This window comes from Ambystoma mexicanum, chromosome 2q (assembly GCF_040938575.1).
Source record: "Ambystoma mexicanum isolate Mex_15411 chromosome 2q, UKY_AmexF1_1, whole genome shotgun sequence".
NCBI lineage: Eukaryota > Metazoa > Chordata > Amphibia > Caudata > Ambystomatidae > Ambystoma > Ambystoma mexicanum.
The window spans coordinates 1301086299-1301108350 of NC_090924.1; the positions used below are offsets into that span (position 1 = coordinate 1301086299).

The window sequence follows — 22052 nt, forward strand, 5'->3', positions numbered from 1 at the left end:
ACTGCAGAAAGGGCACAAATCATGCGTCGATATTTGCCAGTGAGTGATACACGTTTGGAAAATTATTAAAATACACTTACCCTCTGTTGAACAGATCTCTCGCACCAATTCATGCTTGATTAAGTTGAGGGAATCAAAATTGTTCACGAAAAAAGTCCGCTCATCTGTTCCGGAAATGTCTAGTAGCTGTTCTTTGATGGCGCTCTTCACACCGATGGCGTAAATGGTGATGCCGTCGGCTCTCAGCTCTTTTGCGGCTTCTGTCACCCGGTCTTGGGATGCGCCATCCGTAATGACCACCAGAGACTGGGGAACCTTTTTGGGACGGTCATCAGCAGCTTTAACAAAAAGGCTCTTCATGTACATCAAGGCCGCTCCGGTGTTGGTGCCACCTCCCAGCTGCCTCACTGTCTGGATGGCTTTCTTCACGCTTGCCTGGGTGGTGTACTCGCTGATGGTGAATTCCACCTGGGGATCGTCCGAGTACTGGACCACCCCAAAGCGCACTTGCTTGGCTCCAACATTAAACACAGTGACCAGTTCATTCATAAAGGTTTTCATGTCCTGAAAATCCTGAGGGAAAATACTACCTGACCCATCCACCAGGAAGTAGATGTCAGCTTCCTCCGTGTCCACACATCCTGTTGACAGGAGAGAACAAAGGGGTCACTACAAACAATGCACACAATGCGGTCATCAAAGCAGAACCCTGCAGCGTCAACCCCACTCCACACTTCATGACCAGAACATCGATTCAACAGGCGCGTGAGACATGGGCGCTCGGCTCTACTTTGTGCCAACAATGAGACATCTCCTCAAAGCGGACGCTGGCAACATTTACAGGAGTGTGTTGTGTTGGCATAGGAACTTTAAAATAATGGGATCCGCGTACTACTGCATTTAATGTTTACTGTAAATAGTTCTATGCTTTTTACACACATTTTGAGATCTACATGAAGTGTAATTTTCGTTTTCGACTTCTTCCTTTTATTTGGGCTCTCTTTGAAGCTAATTACCTGATTTGGGGGCCTGCTGAGCTGCTAAGCGGTAGAACAATGTTTAATAAATCTTTAAGTGCAGAGAAAAGCCCAGAACACAAAACCCAAGAAAAACAATCCTGCACAACCCTCTTCTTTTATCCATCCAACAACATGCTCCCGAATACCTCAACAGGTGTGCTTTTCCAAGCTAGACCTCTACCCACCCAATCCCGTTTGAGTTATGAAATGATATTTATAACGCGCTTAATACCCAGAGGTTTCTAAGCACGGAACCAGAGATTGAACCTGTGTTGCTTTGTGTAGTCTTGCTTCCAAAGCGAGCACGTTGCCCCTGAGCTATCCTCTCCAGACTTACAAACACATTACTTTTTTTTCAGCCTTAGCTCAGCTTGCTCCCTTCCCGAGGGAAAGATCGCGTCATCTAGTAGAGGTCTGTTAGTGATCAATGGCGCTAATTCTAGAGGAGACCTAGCCTACGCCCATTGGATGGACAACCTACCTCCACGTGGCTCTCAAGAGAGCTCTCGTAAGAGCAAAGTTGTGATGGCCTACCACTCAACGTCCTTCACCATCTCTCTCTGCCTTTTCTCCTACACCTCACAACTTATTTGTTGGTCGCCCAGCCAGCTCGTTCTCCATTCCACACTCACTGTGTCACACCTGCTAACCTCCCACCATGTTCCCCTTCTCCCCACACTTACCTTTTCCTTGCGTGCCCTGCCACTTCAACAGTCAGCATCCCACCAGGGAGCTGCACGACACACATATTCCTTTCTTTTGTGTGTCATTCTGCCCCCCCCCCACCGCCCCTATCGGTCTGTAGACTGTAATGGGTTTAGTGCGGTACAATACATTGAAATAAATATATGATGTCTTCAACAGCCATCATTAAATGGAAACAGATCTATGCTAATAGAATAACACCAGAGATCATATTTATACCAGTATTAGAATTATAGAGGGCTTATGTGCCAGGCTATCCTGAAGAAGGATGCATTTGATAATGAAAATCATGCTGTCATAGTTAGGCAAAATAGCATATATAATGGAAGCATCAGCCTTGCCATTGCATCGCTCTTACCATCTTTCAGAGTCCGCGCAAACAAAGGTTCCACAAAGGCTTGGGTCACAATTTCATTGCAGAGCCGTTTCTTCAGCTTCCACTCAATGTTTGACAGCTGCAGGAAAGACTCCACATTGGTGACATGTTTCCTAGGGGGGTAGGATGCGATGGAGGCCAGTTCCTTCTCAGTGGCATCCTGAAAGCCTACGGCAAAGACTTCCACACCAGCCCGCCGGAGTTCCGAGGCGGGCCTGGTGAAGTTGTCCATGGAACCGCCGTTGGTCATCACGACAGCGATCTGCTGCACTCCTTCGTCACGCCGGCTTCCTTTGCTCTCAACAAACACGTGGGTTCTCAGGAAATCGATGGCGGCGCCAGTATATGTTTCCCCTTGCCTGTAGGGTAGCTTTTTAATGTAATCCAATATTTCATACTTTTCATTGAATGTATCAAGAGTGAACTCCAGCCTTGGAACATCGCTGTAAAGCACCATACCAACTCGAACGGTACTTTGGCCTATGTCCAGAGCGTTGATGACTTTATACAGGAAGGCCTTGGTCAGCTGAAAGTTCTGGGTTCCAATACTGGTAGACTCGTCGATAAGGAATACTATGTCGGCAACGGAGGCACTGCCGCACACTAGACGGTATTGAGACAAAAGTTGTGGAAAACAACGCTAAATTAGATCACTTTTAACTTAAGGCTCAAGAAATATTTAAGAACAGTCATTATGGCAAAAAAAAATAGGAAAGTTACTTCAGCTCATTTTATGAATGTTCTCCAGTTTTAGTCAAATTATAAAAATTTGCACTCTTAATTACACATATAATGCAGCGGATTTCTTGACACCCTATTTGGGATTTTATTTTCTGCCATGCAGGATGCTGAAAATTCTCTTCCCAGGGACCTGCATAATGAACGACATTAATACTTATACATCTCCATACAGTCAATTGATATCCAGCATTGTCTCAGCATGTTTCGACTCATTTGCTCCTCATCAGGTGCATCATTTTGTGTCCAGTCTAGAAAATACCTTGTCACAGGTTAAATTATTTTCTAAAATGGTCATGAAAACATTCATCCATTGAAGAGTCCATAAAGGTATATTATTCAGAATCGTAAACCCGTAATAAATAACTATCTTCTTGGCTATTAAAGATTTGTGACTATTTCTTGAAACTGGAGGCATTTCGTAGCTAGTATGACTGAGCTCAGGACCCAGGAGGTGGCACTTTCCAGATTCCACATTGCAATATTTATAGGTTATATCCATGACCTTCAGAGAGATAGATGGCATGTGATCCTTCCTACAAAGAGGGTATTTAAAAAGAGAGAGCATTGTTTCATATTAAGACATTGTAAACAATGCGCACCCTAGCCAGGGGTTACCTCGTTGTAATGAGGTGGAAATGCAGCAAACCCCTAACTTTGTATCTGAGGATCTTAGAATTCCCTGCACTGACCTTTGACCACCTCAGCACAAATGGAACATTTTTAAAATGTTGAGTAGGTGGTCCCCGTAGGGCATCAAATGGGCAACCCAGGTCTGAGTTTGAGTCTGGGAAGTGTTGTCATAAATTGACCATGTTGTAAGCACAGACTTGACAAGACTTTAATGGCTGGCCTGTACTCTCCTCAGCTACCCAGCCAGGAACTTAAAACACTTTGGACAAAAGCACTGATCACATATGTCACCTGATAAACACAAAACAAATGCCTGCCTTACTAACATCCTCTTAACTCGCTCATACCAATGGATTATGAGCGTTCCCACAAAAACTCAATCTGACAGCATACCTGATCATACAACATCACGTGTGGATTCTGATCATCTCTACCCTCTTTGGGTTCATCGCTTTATGAGAGACAGGGAAGGCTTATGAGCGACAGGGAAAGTAACCGCAAATGTATTATGCATCTTCCTAAAGCACAGACCACATACACAGGGAAGATTCCTATAAGCTTCCAAAGCCAACTCTTACTATGTGCCACTTCTATGCCAGTAGCGGGCGATGTGAACAGGAATTACATGTGTTACTTTGTCCTTGCATACATGTTTAGTCTTAGCAGAAGGGATAGCCAGCCAGTCTTGGTAGGGGACACATTCATGCGATGTTGACTTTCGTCCTGATGTAATCCCTTCGGGCGGGATAGCCGGGATAACCTTGAACTATCTATTATACACATTCATGAATTCACCCTCTGATCACTCTCCATTTGCTGGAACTTTATGCCAATACTGGAGAATGATACTGGTTTGTAATGAGCTTAAACCCAGCAGTCTCCTTTTCTTCTTGAATCCTCAGATCATGACCAGAACTCCCTATACCCACAGGGCATATGTTAGTTATATGTCAACTTTATATCCAATCATATTTGCAGATTGTGATTAAGATCTACTCTACCCTGTGGAATGTCATAAGATGGCTTCAGACTTCACAGTTCTGTGGGAGGTGATTACCCAAATGCAATACCCCCTCCCTCTCCGCAATCGTTATACACTTTCACTAATCTTTTATGCAGCCCATCCTGGGGTGGGGCTCCCTCTTGCCCAGGCCAGGCAGACTGGGCCTCTCTCTCTAGGGTGTTTTCTGTATTAATGATATGCTTTCTCCTCTTGCTGGGATGTCTGAGCAGGCTTCAGGCCCACCATGTACCATTTGAACCTCAACAATTATTAAAGCAAACTGCCAATCATACTACCAATTTGTTAACTCAAGTGGTGACATACAGCCCTAACAGTGGCCGCTCATACACCCATACAATCACAAACATATCTCTTCCAGGCTACATCGCCCCTCACAATGCGGCTAAAGCTTTACCCACTTTCTCATCCTCTTCTCGTTTCAGCTCTCCTCCTGTTTCCTAAGACTAAGGTCTGGTCATCCCAGGTGGGGACAAGATACACCTTCTTTCTGGACAAGCCAAGCAAGTTGAGACCACTGCAGTGGTGATTTACCTCCGTATAAGAGGCTCATAACATGTGTCCTACACGGGGGCGGCGGGCGGCGGGTTCAAAACAATGAGAGCATGCCCCGTCTCCATATGACTAGCACAGGGTAGCTACACCTGCCTTTCAGACACAAGCTTGCCCAATGACCCATCCATTCTGTGTTATTTTGCGCATCTTACATAAAGCACCACTTGAGTCATGTACACCCTGCTTTGTTCTGAGGTCAGCCAGGGGGCAACAACAGCATCATGTCTGTCAGCTGCAGGTTTCCCAATGGTGAAAGCCCACTTGGGAGGTGGACCTGGCACCCTTCCCCCATACCTTGGTGCATGGCAGGTATTCATTATACCAGTTTGCTCATGCTGGTTCATCTGATATTGAGGACCAGAGAGCCAGGCCCTACCATTGTTGTGGTCTACATTTCTTTGCAGGGAACACAGGAAACCATCCTATTTCGTTGCGAGAGAGGACTTAGTGGTTTTATGAGGCACGCTTTATATAGGTCCATTTTGCAGCCAGAACATTTCCATTGCTGGTGCCGGCTAGTGTATGGATGAGATGTTGCGTGGTCCTGGTGGTAAAGGGGAATGCTACTTACATGGCGTGCCACAGTCATAGCATGGAAGGCACTGTGTACAGTATATACAATGCTTATGCTACAACAATCTGGACAGACCTGGATGTGGGGCTCATGTAGAAGGGATGCAGCCACTGCCATGTGTCAGCGGTCCTTTGAGGACTAGGAGGGTGCCTTTTCAGGGTGATATTGGACCTAGATAATGAGGGGATGTTCTTTACTTCAGAGGATTAGGGGGAACAGATGGGCTAGTGGCGTTAAGTAGGGTGTGGGATGAACGGGTGCAGGCAGGAGAGTAGAGGTGGATAGTCAGCCAGGCAGGATGTGATGCTAGATTGTGGATACACTTGAGTGCCAAATGCAGAAATCTGCAAAGTGAGCATGTACTCATGAAGAGCCGCCCGCTAGATGCCGGTGTGCAGATGTAGTGAGAAACGTAGGAGGTTGAGGGAGGTACACGTGGTAAAGAGCGGAAACTTGTCAAGAGGGAAAAGGAATATATCGGGCCCCATAAAGAGCCTGGGGCAGTAAACAGGTCTGACAAAGACGAAGGGGGAGGCCTTGGTGTTAGCAGAGCAATAGGTGAAGTGGAGACTGATTTATGAGATGTTCCCGAGTTTGAGTCTGGCAGCCGTATCCATGGAGATGGAAAACTGCTGAAATGTAGCATCGTTGTCAATAAGGATCCTTGGGTTGCGAACCTTGCAGGATGGGGTGGGGAGATCCGGGGGGGGGGCATAGAATGTCTGCATTCCCTCCAGGAGTGCCCAAGGATTGCCCTTCATCAACACCATTGCCTTTTTTCAGGTCCTATTCTCACACAATCAATATGGCACAAAAAGACTTTAAACTGTACCATACGGCACTGAAGTGTCTCACACATACCCTGAATGATTTAAGGTTCTGCAACTGCAAAATAATGTGCTTAAGACTACAATGTTGATTGTTGGTCCAACAATGCCTCCAACACAACATTCCTTTATGTGTTGTGAAGTTGCTCACCCACAAATGTACCATCTCAAAATGATAAAGTTGTTCCATCCTACCCCCAAGCGGGGGAGGTGGGAGGGAACATTTCAGAATAATTGGGCGTGAAGGCTTTTCAGACTTTTCCATCTTTGGCCACTTTACATCTGCTGACAGCTATCTGCTTGGAGGCCAGTCATAGATTTGCTTGTTGCATCTTTCCTTAAATGGTGTTCCAGATTTAAAGCTCATACCAATGCTGGTCAGTGTGGTCATGTCTTCCTTGTGGGTGTGATTGCTCTTTCAGTGCAGATTGAGGGTGGTAGTCATCCCTTTGAGGCACTCTACATCAGATTATAAGGCACTTGTGTAATCACAAAGGATGGCAGGCAATGTTCTGTCTTTTACCTCATTATTTTGAGCTGCATTTTCCCACACACACAGTCACTCACTCACTCACTCACTTATTCCACACATACAAACACATGTCCTGACTATATGACATAGCGTCAAAGTACTTCTAAGACATTGTTCACAGAGATGGGGATTTTAATAGCTGGTTGGACTCCCCTCAAAACACATGCTCGTCCACCACCCTGCATTGCTGTGACTCCTGGCCCATCAATGAGTGGCCCTCCTTACCCACTCTTGGTGGCCATCACACCTTTGATTCCTCACTCTCTGTCAACCTGACCTCCTCCAAACTCCCAGAGCAGTACTTGCTCAGAGCTAGTCTTTGTAAATGCTACAATCCCTGCACCCCTGCCTCCCATGGATGTACAGTTCTTCGTGATCCATTCCCTGGACCATCTCCATATCGCCACTGCAATATTCCAAGCCTCCCGTCATGAGCATTGAATCGCCTGACATCCTTCTCACCAATGCACGCAAAGATCTATCCCCTCCCCTGGCTCTCTTGGAAGAAAGATCAGTGCAATTGGTATGACTTTGGGGTCACCCTTTTGAAAAGGAACAGCAAAGCAGTTGAACGCCTTTGTCAGAAAGCTAGAGACCCGGTAGTTAAATATATGTGCCTGAGATCTATTGCTCGAATGAAACTGCTCACATTCTTTTGTCTCCTTTTTGCCACTGAATTCTTTCACACATAATGCCGGGTGGGGCCTCTCTTCACTGCCCCTACACGCCTCCACCCCACCCCCACCAATGTTGCCTACTACAACCCATCATCTATATTTTGGTATTCAGGAACAGTAGCGATATTGAAAAAAGAAATTTGAGCAGTTGGTGCCCGAGCAATAGATTGCCAACAAGTCTAGTGTGGTTTTCTGAATCTGTAAGGAGCATCACTTTAAAAGCTCTGCACTGACTCCAGGTGAATTCCAGGATTACTTTAAACATTCTCAGCATTGTCATTGAGTCTATGGGGACTCTGGACCTACCTACCAATACACCACTCCACAACACTGCAGGGGTCCTCCTCGTCTCTATCGCTTTCCATTTAACAGACCAGAAATATTTTTCACATGAGAGCTTTGGATACGACTCTTGACTTTTTTTAATCAAAGTAGTTTTTGACTTAGAAAACTCCTGATGTTTGATCTTTGATAATGCCTACCGGATTGCCTCGCTAGTATTTACTATGGATCACAACACTTTTTGGCACTTAAACTTTTTATCATATCCCATCTAGCACAAGCACCTAAATGATGAAGGATTACAAGGCTGTTAAGATCAGAACCCTCACTCATTACCCTTGTTCCCTCTGGGGCACTGCAAAGTGACTAGGCGCACAGCGAGCCCACTAGTAATCACTGATAACCAGATGCTCACTCATGTACTCAACCATTGACTCATGTATCATCCCCTTGATCTCTCATTCACTTACTCATTCACATATTCTCACACACACTCACCACACACACTTCTTCGATCTCTCATTTTTACCTGCTGGGGCCTTTGCTTGCAATCGTTCTTTGCGCTTTGCTGGAGGCCCCGCTTGAGGACCTCCCGGGGACCGTGGGAGGAATGGGATACCCCCTGATTCTAAGGCATCCGTGAACTCCAATTGATCGATCTGCTGCTCAATGTGGGAAGGCAGAACTTCAAGAAGTTCCTGCTGGAGCTGATCAAAGTCCTGCACTGCCTGTACCTGGAAAACATTGGGAGGGTTGGCTATGGTCTCCAGCTCTTCCAGCGCTGATCCCTGTACTCCAACGGACACAACTGTAACCCCCAAATCTTGTAGTTCTTGAGACGATGCCCGTACATCGTCCTCTGATTTTCCAGCAGTGATGAGCACGGCGTACTGCGGAATGCCTTGGTTCATTCGACTTCCTGCTCCCTCTGTGAAAAAGGTAGTGCGCAGGAAAGCCAGGGCATTCCCGGTCTTGAGGGGTCCTCCTCTGAAGACAAGGCGTTTCTGGATATGGTCCAAAACCCCTTCTGTGGTCTGATAGGCATTCAAGAGGAACTCAGTCTGGGGTGTGCCACTATATTGGGCCACACCAATCTGATACTTGTTAGCTCCCACGTCTAGCTGTCTGATAGTGTTGGAGAGCAGTGTCTTGATTTTCTGAAAATTGTCCGCGCCCATCTTTTCAGAAGAATCGACAAGGAACACCACATCGGCATAGAGCGTGGACAACGCTAGAAGAGACAAACAGATACAAATCAATATCAAACCAATGGGTATCACTGTTTAATAATACGTTTTTAGCATTAGACAATCATGTAGGGCTTGATTCACAAAGGTTTGCACCGGAGCAAATCCGGAGAAGTCCTGAGCATCTCCGGTTTGCTCCAGCAACCTTATCATGTATTAACAGAGCTTACAACGGGAGCAAATAGTGAGTTTCTTGAGGCGTCTTTGAGAGAAAAAGCGATTCTTAAAGAGGTGCTTGAGTGCCATCTCAGACATGTGCCGGCCAGCCCTGGATTTGCACTAGTGTTAGGCTTAGTGAATCCGGTGTGAGGTACAAGGAGCAAATCTGACATGCTCACGGCATCTCCTGATTTGCTTCAGTGGAAACCTTTGTGACTGGCACACACATAGTTCAAAAGGTTGTTGCATGCAATCAGATGGTGGGGCATTGCTGTGGGCAGTGTATGGTTGCACCTGTGCTTAGCAGTGCATACATTTCTATCAGTAAATAGACACCCTGTATACCATGCATTACCTCCGATAAATGCGCTTGATTTGCAAAAGGCAATATTGTTAAGGAAGAATCACAAGGTGATGACATGGGAAATTGACTAACATTGGAATTCCGTAATACATTTAAGCCGCAACACACAGGAAAAGGGATACAGTCAGGTGACTCCCTCCTCTGAGTGTGGTAGACTCAGGCAAGTCAACACCTCCGGCCACTGTGATCTGCACATGACTGCTGGATGGACGGTGCACACTGCTGCTCTGTGCCTCTAGGCATGTTTCATTACATAGACCTTCATTCAGGGCTCTGAAACCTTAGGCTCTCTGATGTTTTAAACTGCAACTCCCACCATCCCCAGCCGGCATAGTCCATGGTTATAGGTCATGGGAGTTGTAGTCCAAAACATCTGGATAGTGACAGGTTGCAGACCCAGGTGAGGATTTGGGTTTTTAAAATGTAAATTGTATGGCAGACTCTCTGCAATGATTTACTAAGTTTGGGGATTTAAAAAAAACTCCGTGATTCAATGGCCCTGAGCAGGTCCCCAATTGAAAACACGGGTGCACAATTATGTGCAAAGCATTTAATAGGGGGTTCTGGCTGTGCAGAACTCATGACCGAGTGAATACCGATGGAGCAGAAGCTGCTTATGCTCCCTACCGCTTTAAGGTGAAACATATTAAGTCGTGACATGCCGCAGCATTCCAAAATTGGGGCTACTTGGGAAATCCAGCTAAATTCGGGACTACCTTGCATTGCCAAACAGATGTAGCTATTTCGCAAATCATGTCAAATTAATTGAGTACAAGGGTGCACTTGCGTACACACAGGGATTGGGGCAATGTTATGTTTGTAGATTTCCTTTGCCCTCATAACAATGTGCATCTTTACCGCCAGGTGCACTTGCATATCATGGAAGTGTGAATGCATAAAACGATAATAATAATAATACTAAACAAATAATAAATGATAATAAATGCTTGTAATGGGAGGTTTGCTGAGCACTCGCCAGCTCATGTGACTTTTCCAACCCAATGTAGGAGGAGTTGCATTGACTTCATTCTGATATCTATGACAGATTGGGATGCTGTAGTCCCTTTTAAAGTGTTGGAATGCATGGAAAGCGACCATGATCCCCTTATTGCTTCCCTCTCACTGAATTATACAGGATGGATGGGAGCACCAGAGGCAGAGAACCTGCAAACGGTTAGGGGTCGCTGCTGGCCATCTGTGGTCTCGAGCAAGCTTCTTCCTTTAATTTATAAAGCCCTACTTCCGGGGCTGGACTCTGTGTCCACCTCTATACGCTCTCACGGCAACTATTTGAATGAACTGGGGGATAGGTAGGCCCCGTTTTATACACGAAAGGGTAATGCCATACCTAATACTATTGGTAAGTCCTATCTATGGTTTGATGGAGAGTGCAGAGCAGCGAAGGCCACTATCCAAATGGCCCTTTAAAATAGTGAGGGCAGAATCGAAGCACCGATTGTGAGCCTAAGGCACAGCTACACATTTATTCTGGCTAAGAAGCAAAGTTAATTTAATAAAAGTATATGGAGGGCCATGGAGGCTGCAGCTGCGTCCAATAACAGCAAAGAACGTTGGCCCTTGGTTAAAGCAAATATTCAAGCCTGATTCCCTTCTCTCATCTCAGGACATATCCCCGGGGAATGGTACAATCACTTCCACTCATTATATTCGCAAGATCGCCAATTAACCTTAAGTAGCTTAGCACTGAGAGTGGCCGAGATGGACCAGTGCATAGGCCAACATTGTGTAGAGGTCATGACAAGTCTCATTAACCCTCAGGAAGTAAAAACGTGCCATGTTGGTGCAACAACATGGTAGAGCTCCTTGCCCGGATGTTTCCCAGTCTGATTTCTTTCAGAGTGAACTCACTGTCTGGATGTCTTTCCTTACCAGGATATTCAATGGCGTCTTTCTACAAACACTCCACCGAATAGTTGGAGAGAGGCAGTGATGTTCCCTATCCACAAGAAAGGTGACAAAGTCGTACCGCCAAATTTCAGACCTAATTCTTTGCTTGATTCTTTGGCTATAATCTACTCAAGGGTCACTGTACATCGATTGGAGGAATGGGTAGATAACTCAGACATCCTCACACACGCTCAGGTGGGTTTTCATCCTGGGGTCTCCATGCTAGACCATGCAACGAGGCAGGATCTTTTGCTTCACAAATACGCAAGCTTGAATTCCCAACTTACGTATCTGGAGTTTGTGGGTCTACAAACAGCCTTTAACACTGTCCCTAGAAACCTCTCATGGGCAACCCTGGAGGAGCTGCACATTCCCCGAACCTGGGTGGCCCCATCAAGTCCCCATACACTAGCAACAGTGCTTGTGTTCGTTGGGGGGGAGGTCAATGGTAAAACAACTGAGCCGGTCCCTATTAGTATTGGAGTTAGGCAGGGATGCATTTTAGCTCCCCAACTGCTTATTGTTATACACAAATTATCTAGACCCGGCCCTGCAAACCGTGGCAATGGACGTGGCAACGGACGCTCCTGGCAGGGGAACTCGCAAGTGGAGTTTAGTCGTCTTTGCTGATGATGCCGTCTTAGTAGCTAAAAAATCGGTGGGGCTCTAACACCAGCTTGAGATATTTGGGAAACTATGTTCCGCCAAAGGACCTTGAATCAACTTGTCAAAAATGAAAACAATGATGTGCACTCCTCTTGCGCAACACCCTCGTCCAGTGGCTATGTTTTATCTGCTGGAGATGGTTGACCCTTTTACTAACTTGAGTCTGATCTTCTCCGATAAGCTGATATGGACCAATCAGACTGCGAAGAGCTACGTAATGGGCACACAGCAATGTTGTATCATCACATGTTTGGCATCACCTTTAGTTTACGAGGCAGTATCGGTACCCCTTTAAGATCTATATGGCCCAGGTTGTGCGGCAGCCACTTATGCTGCATAATGATGGGGATGGTCGGACAGCGTCCCTATCCAAGTTGCAGAGAACACATTTTGTAGACATCTTCACCGTCTTCCGCCAAGTGTGCCCTCCAATCCAATCGGCGTTGAAATTGCATTAGCCGAGATAAAATACACTATTATGCTCCAACCATTATTGCACTGGCTGAGGATTTCGAATTCGGTGGTGCTTGTATTATACCAGGAAGGGCTGGAGGAGGCTGTATCTTTGGTGGGACGCAAGAAGTTGCTGTGGTTCATGCATGAAAAAGGATGTTAGCCAATATTGGGCTGGACGACCTTTGGGAAAACCTTACAAAATGTGGCCGTATCTAGACTATCACACAAGCCCAAATGTGAAGAGCACTTATGCCAAGGTGCGTTAGGCATATTGCCACTCGCTCATTGTACTGTTAATTGGGGCAAGATTCAGTCCAGTCATCTCTATGCTCACGTTGCCTTGCTATGATTGAAGACGAACTGCATGTTTTCTGTTTTTGTCCTACCTATGCAAGGGGGGAGCTCCCGCTGCCTAAAACCAATATGGTTAGGGCTAAAAGTAAGATCGTCCTGCACTGCCGTTCAATCTGTGAAATGCTGTTCCACCCTTGCAAATATAAAAATAGCGGTGTTAGCCTTTTTGAATGCTGCTTTTAGGAAAAGGTTTCTTTTATATTAAATAGTACGATTAATCCTATGTTCTGTTTAAGGGGGCTGTGTATGGCACTATCTGGATTCTGTTTTTTAATTGGACAATGCAAATGCTTTGTTTTAAGCGTGTTATCATTTTTTATTATGATTGTGTCATGTGCTTCTTTTATGGTGACATTGTGCCGACATAAAGAATACATTAATGAGTAGTTTAAAATAGGTACTGGCACGTTAGGTCAGAACCATGCGACAGTAAAGTCAGAACAGCATGGGAGCCATTCAGCTAAAAATGGTAATTGCCTGCAGGGGAACACCAACATTAGCACTTAGGTGCTGTTGGCAGTCCTGCATGCAACGTTCTAAGTTTACAAAATAGAGTGGACAATGAAAGAGTGAAAACAAGCGAAAATTCCATTTTACTCTCCACTTTGTATTCACACAGGAATTGGTGGCTGTGTTAAGGAGCCACGCATAACCCGCAAGAGAAATATAAAACATGCTACTGTTAGCAGAGCCCTCCCCCCACGCTAGAAATACTATTTTCTATTTGCGATAGACTGGGATTAACTATGGGGGCTAGTCATATTTTCCTTTTCTTATGAAAACATGCGGCTCACTGATGCTGGAAAAGGAAACAAAGTATTGGTAGTGTGGGTAGGACCTCTACTGCCGCCGCGGGTGAATTTAATGACAATGAGGCGCCTGCCACGCTGACAGCCACTACGCCAGCTCGGGTGAGCCCTTGAAAGACTCCCCGGAGCTTGCATGGTGGGGGGCTAATGGCGCCTTTTGTCATTAAAGGCGCCCGCGGAGGAGGGGTGCCTTTAATGACAATAGGGTGCTGACAACAGCACCCTATTGTCATTAAATGTGCCCACCGCCGCAGGCGAATTTAACAGCAAAAGCCCACCTGCCATGCCTTCTCCCACTACACCAGCTCGGGGGAACCCTTTAAACACTCCCCGAGCTGGCGTGGCAGGGGCTTATGGCGCCTTGGGGGGTGTTGAGCCCCGGGTGGTCGTCCGGCTCACCACCTCCCCAAAGTTGGCTCTACGTGTACTGGAGCTACCAAAAATCCCATTTGTACCGCAGGGTCTGCTGCTGTGGTGGACATTGTGAAAACAAATATTTGTAGTCCCGGTCGATCACAAGAAATAATCTTTTTGCTTTTTCAACCATGCGTCCAGACCGCACTAGAGATATTTTTTATTTTCAGCACTAGACGGCATCGTTCTAGAAATTATACTAATTATACTAGTATTGCTAGCAAATATTTATTTTTATTCCTGGAGCCGCTGATAATAGAATATTTTCCATTGTGTTCCTCACCCGTGCAAGGGATTTTTTTATTTTATTTTTAAATGGGGGTGGACCTTACACTATACAGAGCTCTCAAGTCCACATGCACCCGACGTATTTTTGGTGCACATCATACTACCCCTCCTTCGGAGGTCTCCGCAGACACCCAAAGGCAAGTGGTCATAAGTTGTGGTGCTGCAGTGCATTGAAAGCTGCTTTCTTCCGCAGGGATGGACCACTCATTCTTTAGGGCTGAATCACAGCAAAGGTTTAGTGATTCAACCAATTGCGTATCAACCCGAGTTCATTTGATTTGTGCATGAATACGTTTGAACATGACTGCAAACTATCCAGTAGTCTTGATTACCTTTTTTGTTGTTCCCCCTACTCTTTTTGCCTTGCGTTTTTAAATGCAACTTTTCCAGTCCTCTAGTTAGATACAGTTTCACATTGTCCTTACCCTAATCATCCCACAGTGCCCTCTCTTCTAAATTGAGTAACCTTTCCATTATCGTACCTTCCCCTTCTGCTCTAACCCTGAGCCTGCAACCAACCCCAAACCTAACCCCAACCATAAACCCAACCCGTGTGCCACTTCCTTCCCATTAAATTGATTTATCCTTCAATTTTCCCTTTCTCATCATCCCTTTTATTTGTTGTCATTGCAAATCGTAACTCAGTTAACTTGTTTTATACCATACCATTACATTGGTAGTTTTAACATAATTTCCCCATTACAATAGTCATAAGAACTGGGAACTAGGTGGGATGAGTACCAGTGATTGGACAATGACGGAATATTCTAGCTGAGTTTAGACAAGAGATACAGTCCAGGGTGAGTACAGAAAATGCCCCAGAACAGTTGGCACTGAGAGAAATCAAAGAAAATCTGTCCTCTGCAATGCTTTTTAACTTTTTGTTTACAGCTAGTAGAAAGAGTCGTTAACCAACAACAGAATCTGATCTTTAACCTGTTACCATGATAGGATATCTCTATATTTTACGTAGTCTTAAAGATAATGAATTTATTTTACAAAAAATTATTCTGGGATTAAGTCGATCATAAACTTTTCCATTCGTGCACCTGAATATTTGAGTTAATTCTGACCTGAAATGAGAGGAAGACTATCAAGATTTGCAGGTGTACTGTAGTCCTGCTTGAACTCTGCTAGACGTCACCCGCCATATGCGCGAGTGCCTCCTTTATTGTTTTGGTGACTGGCGAGTAATGCTGAGTCGCTTATGTGTTCAGAATCCCACCATTTTCGAAAATACCTTAAGCCGTGATAGAAACAGAAACGATTGCCATGTCTAGCATTGGCTAGTCTAAAGCCAGAACTTGGATATTTTTCAAGTCTACGGCAAGAGGACCTGAGTTTAAAATACTACAAATGCTAATCGTAAAGCAGGTGAGTCAGTGCTGGAGTTAAATAGATCTTTATCGAGCTGACAAGCATTCTTCTAGAAATAGAAAACATACTGTTTCTAGGACGATGCCTGCCCGCTCTGGAAATAGAAAAATATATATTTCTTGGTTAAGTTAATGGGCATGATTCACACTAAACAGATCATAAATGCAATTTTTAGTTGAAAACACACTTGAGCTGGGAGTCTCTTTTTCTGCTTCCAGCACGGGCGTGCTTTGTCCTAGAAATAGTCTGTTTTCTGTTTCTATTTCTAGCACGAGACACACCGGCACTACAAATATTTTTTTCTAGGCAGCACATGACAAGCATCCAACAGGGGAGTGGCACATGACCATTTCTCAGCGGCCCCTCCTGCTGAATTTTTTTTAATCAAATCACTACAAAATTTGCACTCAATTTCGAACCATCTTGCACTAGGGTGATTTGTGTGGCAACAAATCCCTTTGAGCAGGTCCAGTAAATTTGGTTAAATTGATGACTTGATATGGATTGTCTCATTGTTATAAAAGGTATGCGCCTGAATTAGGTGCAATTTGCCGGTAGTGCCTGTACTTGTCCCTAATTTATTTTGTAACGTGTGGCTGGACGACTCTGGATATTTAATTTCGAGCCAAGCGTGGGTATTCGTACGCGCCTCTTTTTTTTTTATTCTGGTTGACAGTGTTGCAGTTGGTAGACCATGGATGGGTTCCTTGCCTCACAGGAGACTTGATGACAGTGTTTATGTCATCCCTTGAATGGGGAGAGTATATAATATGCAAGTGATTGTAGTGCTTATCAACGGATCCATGCTGGACGCTGGATGCTAGCTTCCAGTGGGGGCCCAAAGTCAAATTGGGTGCGTTACATTATCGATCCTATTTTTAACTTTGTATGTAGGTCTTGTTTCGCAGTGTGGGACGTGGCTCCTCTGCTTAACAATTCTTTTGCTTCAGAACTCCAAGAATGTATGGGATGTATTCTTCCCTTAGTTTGAAACTGACCAAAAGGGCCAACTCACTAAAGTCAAAGGTAGCCATTGATGAGGCAATTAGCAGGCTCTATTTTTTTTCCAGGTCGGAAGAGGAAGGCCAAATGTGTGAGTTCCCTATATGACCCGGAACCCTTCAAGGACAAGCTGTCTTCAAGTGGGAGGCAAAGGTGGTCCGCACAGACAGTCCCACTGGAACACTGCGTACTGTAGCGGTAGGGAAGAGAAATGTTGCCGTAAAGCAATGGCCAGCCAGAGGCCTTCTGCTTAGCACTTTCCACACTTTTGTAAAGGAAGGGGGCCCAAATCAGAAAGTCAAATGCAAACAAACAACGTTTGTCCACTGAATGCTGCTGCTTACCCTCATCTCGGGAGGATAGCTCCAGTGCAACGTGCTCGTCTTGGAAGCAAGATGACACGGAGCAACACAGCTTTGATCCCTGGGTCTGTGCTTAGAAACCTCAGGGTATTAAGCGTGTTATAAATAACCAATTATAATTATAATTACGCCACTCAAAACTTCAAGCAATATCCTCAGAGTGTTGTCATATCATAGTAGCTACTATGTTAACTTTTGTGGCCGGGCCATATTCATGCATTGGGTATATACCAAGTAGGCTTACCTACAATTGATGTTTTACGTGGAATAGTAGCACTAACGTAATTAGCACTCAAATATCCAGATGGGGCCAGATTCTCTCATGCAGCACTGAGCCAGTCACTGATTGCATGACTCAGTGAGATTAACCATGGTTGTCCACGGTTCGGAGTTAAGGGGTTCCCTACTTGTTTAACTATGACTGGGCCATTTTGCAGATAGAGCTAATTAGTGCCTAGAGTTCTGTTTTGGAATCCTGGAACTGAAGAAAATGCATGAAGCTTTGAAGAATTCAATTGGAGTCAATTTCCAAGATTGCATATCGGTAAAAATGGCTGTGAAAGTGGCAGTGCACTTTTACCCACCTTTTTACCGATCTGTATGATTTTCTTTTGTTTGTTTGTTTATTTATTTGTAACACGCACCAGGCCCGAGGGTATCAGGGCACGAGGACAAGGACATTTTCAGCATACATAGTTACAAGGTGCGATATACAATACAGCGTAATTTAACGATTTGGTGAGTGTAGTGCACTTAACATGTCTGCCTGATCTTCCATAGCGGCCTGTCAAATCCACCTGGTTTTCCATCAATATGCATTTTTATGCTGCTGGAAGACAAATGGATTCCGGTGGAGTCACACAAGAGACTCACCCTTGGTAAAAGAAGGCAGGCACTAAACAAATTGCCTCTTGAAATCATGAATTGCCGGAAGTATTAAGACTTTTCCATCAACATAGTTGAGAGTGAAGGGTTATGGTGATGTTCCTATGCTTACTTTTTCACTTCTTGGTGTAAATGAGGACAATTGCATGGAGGGGTACTTTTGAGATTAAGTGCTTATAGAGAAGGTCCCTTACATGCAATTTACTTTCTACGAAATAATGACCACAGAATGGCCGCCTTAGCTGCACGTCACACTTTCTTGCAATAGCGTCATCAACCAACCAATGCTTAATTTATAATACACTAATACTAAAACTGAAACACATATTCGATCAGACCCAACTTCATCTGTCTGAATGCCAGTAACTTGCAGTCAAGAGGCAAATAAAAAGAGCACAACAGATGTTGCATAAAATTATGAGTTACAATGATTTAACGTTTAAGTACCTTCAATTTGGGTCTCCACTGAGAAGCATATGTTGTGCAGGAAGGTTCCTAGAAAGTTCTCGAGAGCATCGAAACTGGCTAGGTCAAACTGGAACTTTGCCGCCGGCTTGCTTGCAGCCTCTTGAAGTTTAACAGCGTCTTTAATGCCAATTCCAATGACATATATTGATATCCCCCTTGATTTCAATTTTTTTGCAGGCTCTTTGACATCATCGGTAGACTCTCCATCAGTGAGTACAACAGTAATCTGAGGTATGTTCATTTTGGCACGGCTTCCGTCACTCTCTGTGAAGTACATGTTCCCAATGAAGTCCAATGCTTCACCAGTGTTTGATCCACCAGTTCTATAAGGCAAATTCTGTATCCGTTCCAGAATCTCAGACTTTGAGGTATATTCATTCAGCATAAACTCTGGGTAGGACTGATCGCTGTACTGTGCTAGCCCGATACGGATCCTGTCATTGCCAATGTCAAGACTGGAGACCAATGTGTAGAGGAAGCTCTTGACTTTCTGGAAGTTTTCTTGGCCAATGCTGGTCGAGCTGTCCACCACAAACACAATATCAGCAACAGTGGCTTTCCTGCAAGCTTTAGGAGAGAAATAACATGTGATTAATGCAGTATGAGTTGAGGAAACACTGCATAACAGACAGTCTGGTTGGAGCTGTCAGCAACACAGAGAAGCAGGACTCAAGTAAGGGCTAAGATTCACAAACAGAATTTCCCTTCTCTGGCTCACTCAGCAATATGCATGGTATCCATGACTACAGTCAGGTACTCTTCTGCCAGGCTACATGATGGTGTATAACATGACCAACCTTCTGACTCACATCCTAGAGAACTCCCTTAACTTCATCTTTCAATCCTCCACTTTTAACTCCTCTGCTCATTCTCTTATCCCCTCTCCTGCTGACCAGTTGCTTATGCACTTCACCATATCTACTCCCTGTTCCCCGTCACTTCCTGCTCCTTCTGCAGTTACCCAAAGAAAACAAATCAACCAAGAATCCATGTCTCCTATCTCAACCAGGTCAAGTACTCCCACTTTACACTCTCACCCTCCCGCCCCCAATCAATTGAGCTCACCTGCACCAAATTCAATGTTGACTGGTGACCTAAATTGAGAGCTACTACCCTGTTCATTCCTTCACTACCCTTTGCCGTCACCCCTAACTCTGGGCCTTCTCAGCCATAAAAACAGCTAAGGACACTCATGCACCCTCACCTAAGAGGGTGTTATAAAAATCAATCAGCTAATCTTGATACCTCCTACAAAGACTCTCTCTTTGCCCCAACTACGGCCTTGACTTCGCTAAGTCCACTTACTATGCTATCCTTATAGCATTTCTCTTCTCTCAAACCAGTAAACTATCTATGACACTCTAGCCATGCTTTCTCCCAAGAATTTCTCCCCACCCATATCCTTTTCTGCTGAAGACTTTGCATCTTAGTTCACTGCCAAGATTGGAAAAACATGAGACACTCTGCACATCCTCCTCTCCCTTGCACCCCCTACCTCCATCTCTCCACCTCCTACTAAGCTAACACTGTTATCACTTTCTGACCTCTCTTCCACCTGTCCTGCTAAACACATACCCATCCTCTTCTCAGACAACTCATCCTGTACTCCCAGAGGACACTTTACAACAGAAATGATTAAAGAACTGACACCCATTACCTCCTGTTACCGCACCTCCAGTTTAAACCTATCGCTCGCCACATGGATCTTCCCGACCTGCTATAAAAAAGCCATTGCCATTCCCATACCAAAGGAGCCCGCTGGTCATCCCCTATTTCTATAGGTCTACCTAGCTCCTGTCCCATCACTTCCAAATCCTTGCACAAGTCATTTTCAATCGTATTGTAAAATGCCTCAAGTCACACACACTCTGCAATCACCTCTACTCAGGATTTTAGCATGAACACCACAATCAAATTGTTCTCATGCAGGTCACCAACTTTCAGTCACCCATTCCACACTCTCCCCTCTACTCCATAGTGAGTGTCCCTCAGAGACCAGACCTTGGACCACTCTTCTGCACCTTCTATAAATAATCCCTGGATAAACTCATCCAATTCTTTGGCTTTCAATACGACCTCTTTGCTCATGACACCCAAATCTATTTCTCCTTTCTCTCATCAGATCGGCCATCTCAGAATGCATCACCAGTTGTCTCACAGCTCTTCATCGCTAGAAAGCTCTATGCTGCCTGATGCTAAACTCCTCCAAAAGAGATTTTACTATTCTCCATGGTTTCACTGCCAATCCTTTTCTCCCATCTCCCATCTCCAACCCCCAGTTATCTCCTCTTTCCATCAACTAAGGCTTGCAACCTCGGGGTCCTTTTCACCAGTGACCTTAGATACCATCAATTTATCCCGACGAAGGCCACCATCTACCTCTTCAATATGAGAAAGCATCATCCCCACCCGGCCAATCACACAAACAAGATATCTACCCCAGTACTCACCCAGCATGGTTACTGCTGTTGCCCACTCTTAGCCACCCTGTATGCACTTGTTCTCCCATACAAAGTCTTCAGCTTCATCACACACACCCTCTATAATCTACCCAGAACCTCCCCCCTCCACCTACTGACACCATGCTCAATCGCTTTCCCCACAAAAAATCTCCCCCTCAAAGTTACTAGTCCTTGTCTTCAAATCTATTGATGGTCTGGACCTCCAATACCTTACTGACTGCCTCTCACTTTACTCTCTCTCTCATTCCCTGATGTCGTCTGATCTCTTCAACCTTTCTGAGCCCCACTCTCCTTGTGCCTCGTTCTACTTTCACTTCTCCCTAAATTTCCCATATGGCACTGGAATGCCTTAACTGTAGCCATCAAGAGCAGCCTAAGAGTGGAACTCCTCAAAACTCAAACACCACCTGCTGGTCAGTGAGGAAGTGGATGTTTACTAATTGACCTTTTCACAATTGACCTTCGGGGAATTGACCTCGGGAGAATTTACCTAATTTAAAAGGTCAATTAGGACATATATGCGGGGCAAACCCCCCCCAGCCAATCCAAAACCCCCTGCAACCTCCCACCCAATCCCCTTGTATTTAACCCAAAACCAACCCAATACATATATAAAATAACTAAAACAATATAAAGGTCAATTGTGTAGAAAGTCAATTAGGACCACTATAATTAGGTAAATTAGGACAAAAGGTCAATTGTAAAAGGTCAATTTGGGTAATACAGAGGAAGTATCTCCTACCCACTCCCCACCACTTCTCAGCTGACACCTGTAAGACCTGCGACATTATGTCAGTCAGAAATGGAAATGTGCCAATATATATATTGCTTAAACAAAGATAATGGCACTATTTACGGCTATCTCCTTGTTAATGTCCCGGATCTATGTCCC

The 22052-nt window shown here is 44.9% G+C and overlaps 1 protein-coding gene across 6 annotated transcripts in view; it reads right to left on the reverse strand.

Moving 5' to 3' along the window:
- The window catches only part of LOC138570116 (collagen alpha-4(VI) chain-like), a 559183-nt gene that overhangs the window by 292596 nt on the left and 244535 nt on the right, over positions 1-22052 (reverse strand). For all 6 annotated transcript variants that reach the window (XM_069648741.1, XM_069648737.1, XM_069648740.1 and 3 more), the window contains 4 exons: positions 18678-19265; positions 8469-9170; positions 2083-2703; positions 81-641 (listed from right to left, as the gene is read on the reverse strand). In XM_069648741.1, the coding sequence (XP_069504842.1) occupies positions 81-641; positions 2083-2703; positions 8469-9170; positions 18678-19265 (2472 nt within the window). The remainder of the gene's footprint in view (positions 1-80; positions 642-2082; positions 2704-8468; positions 9171-18677; positions 19266-22052) is intronic.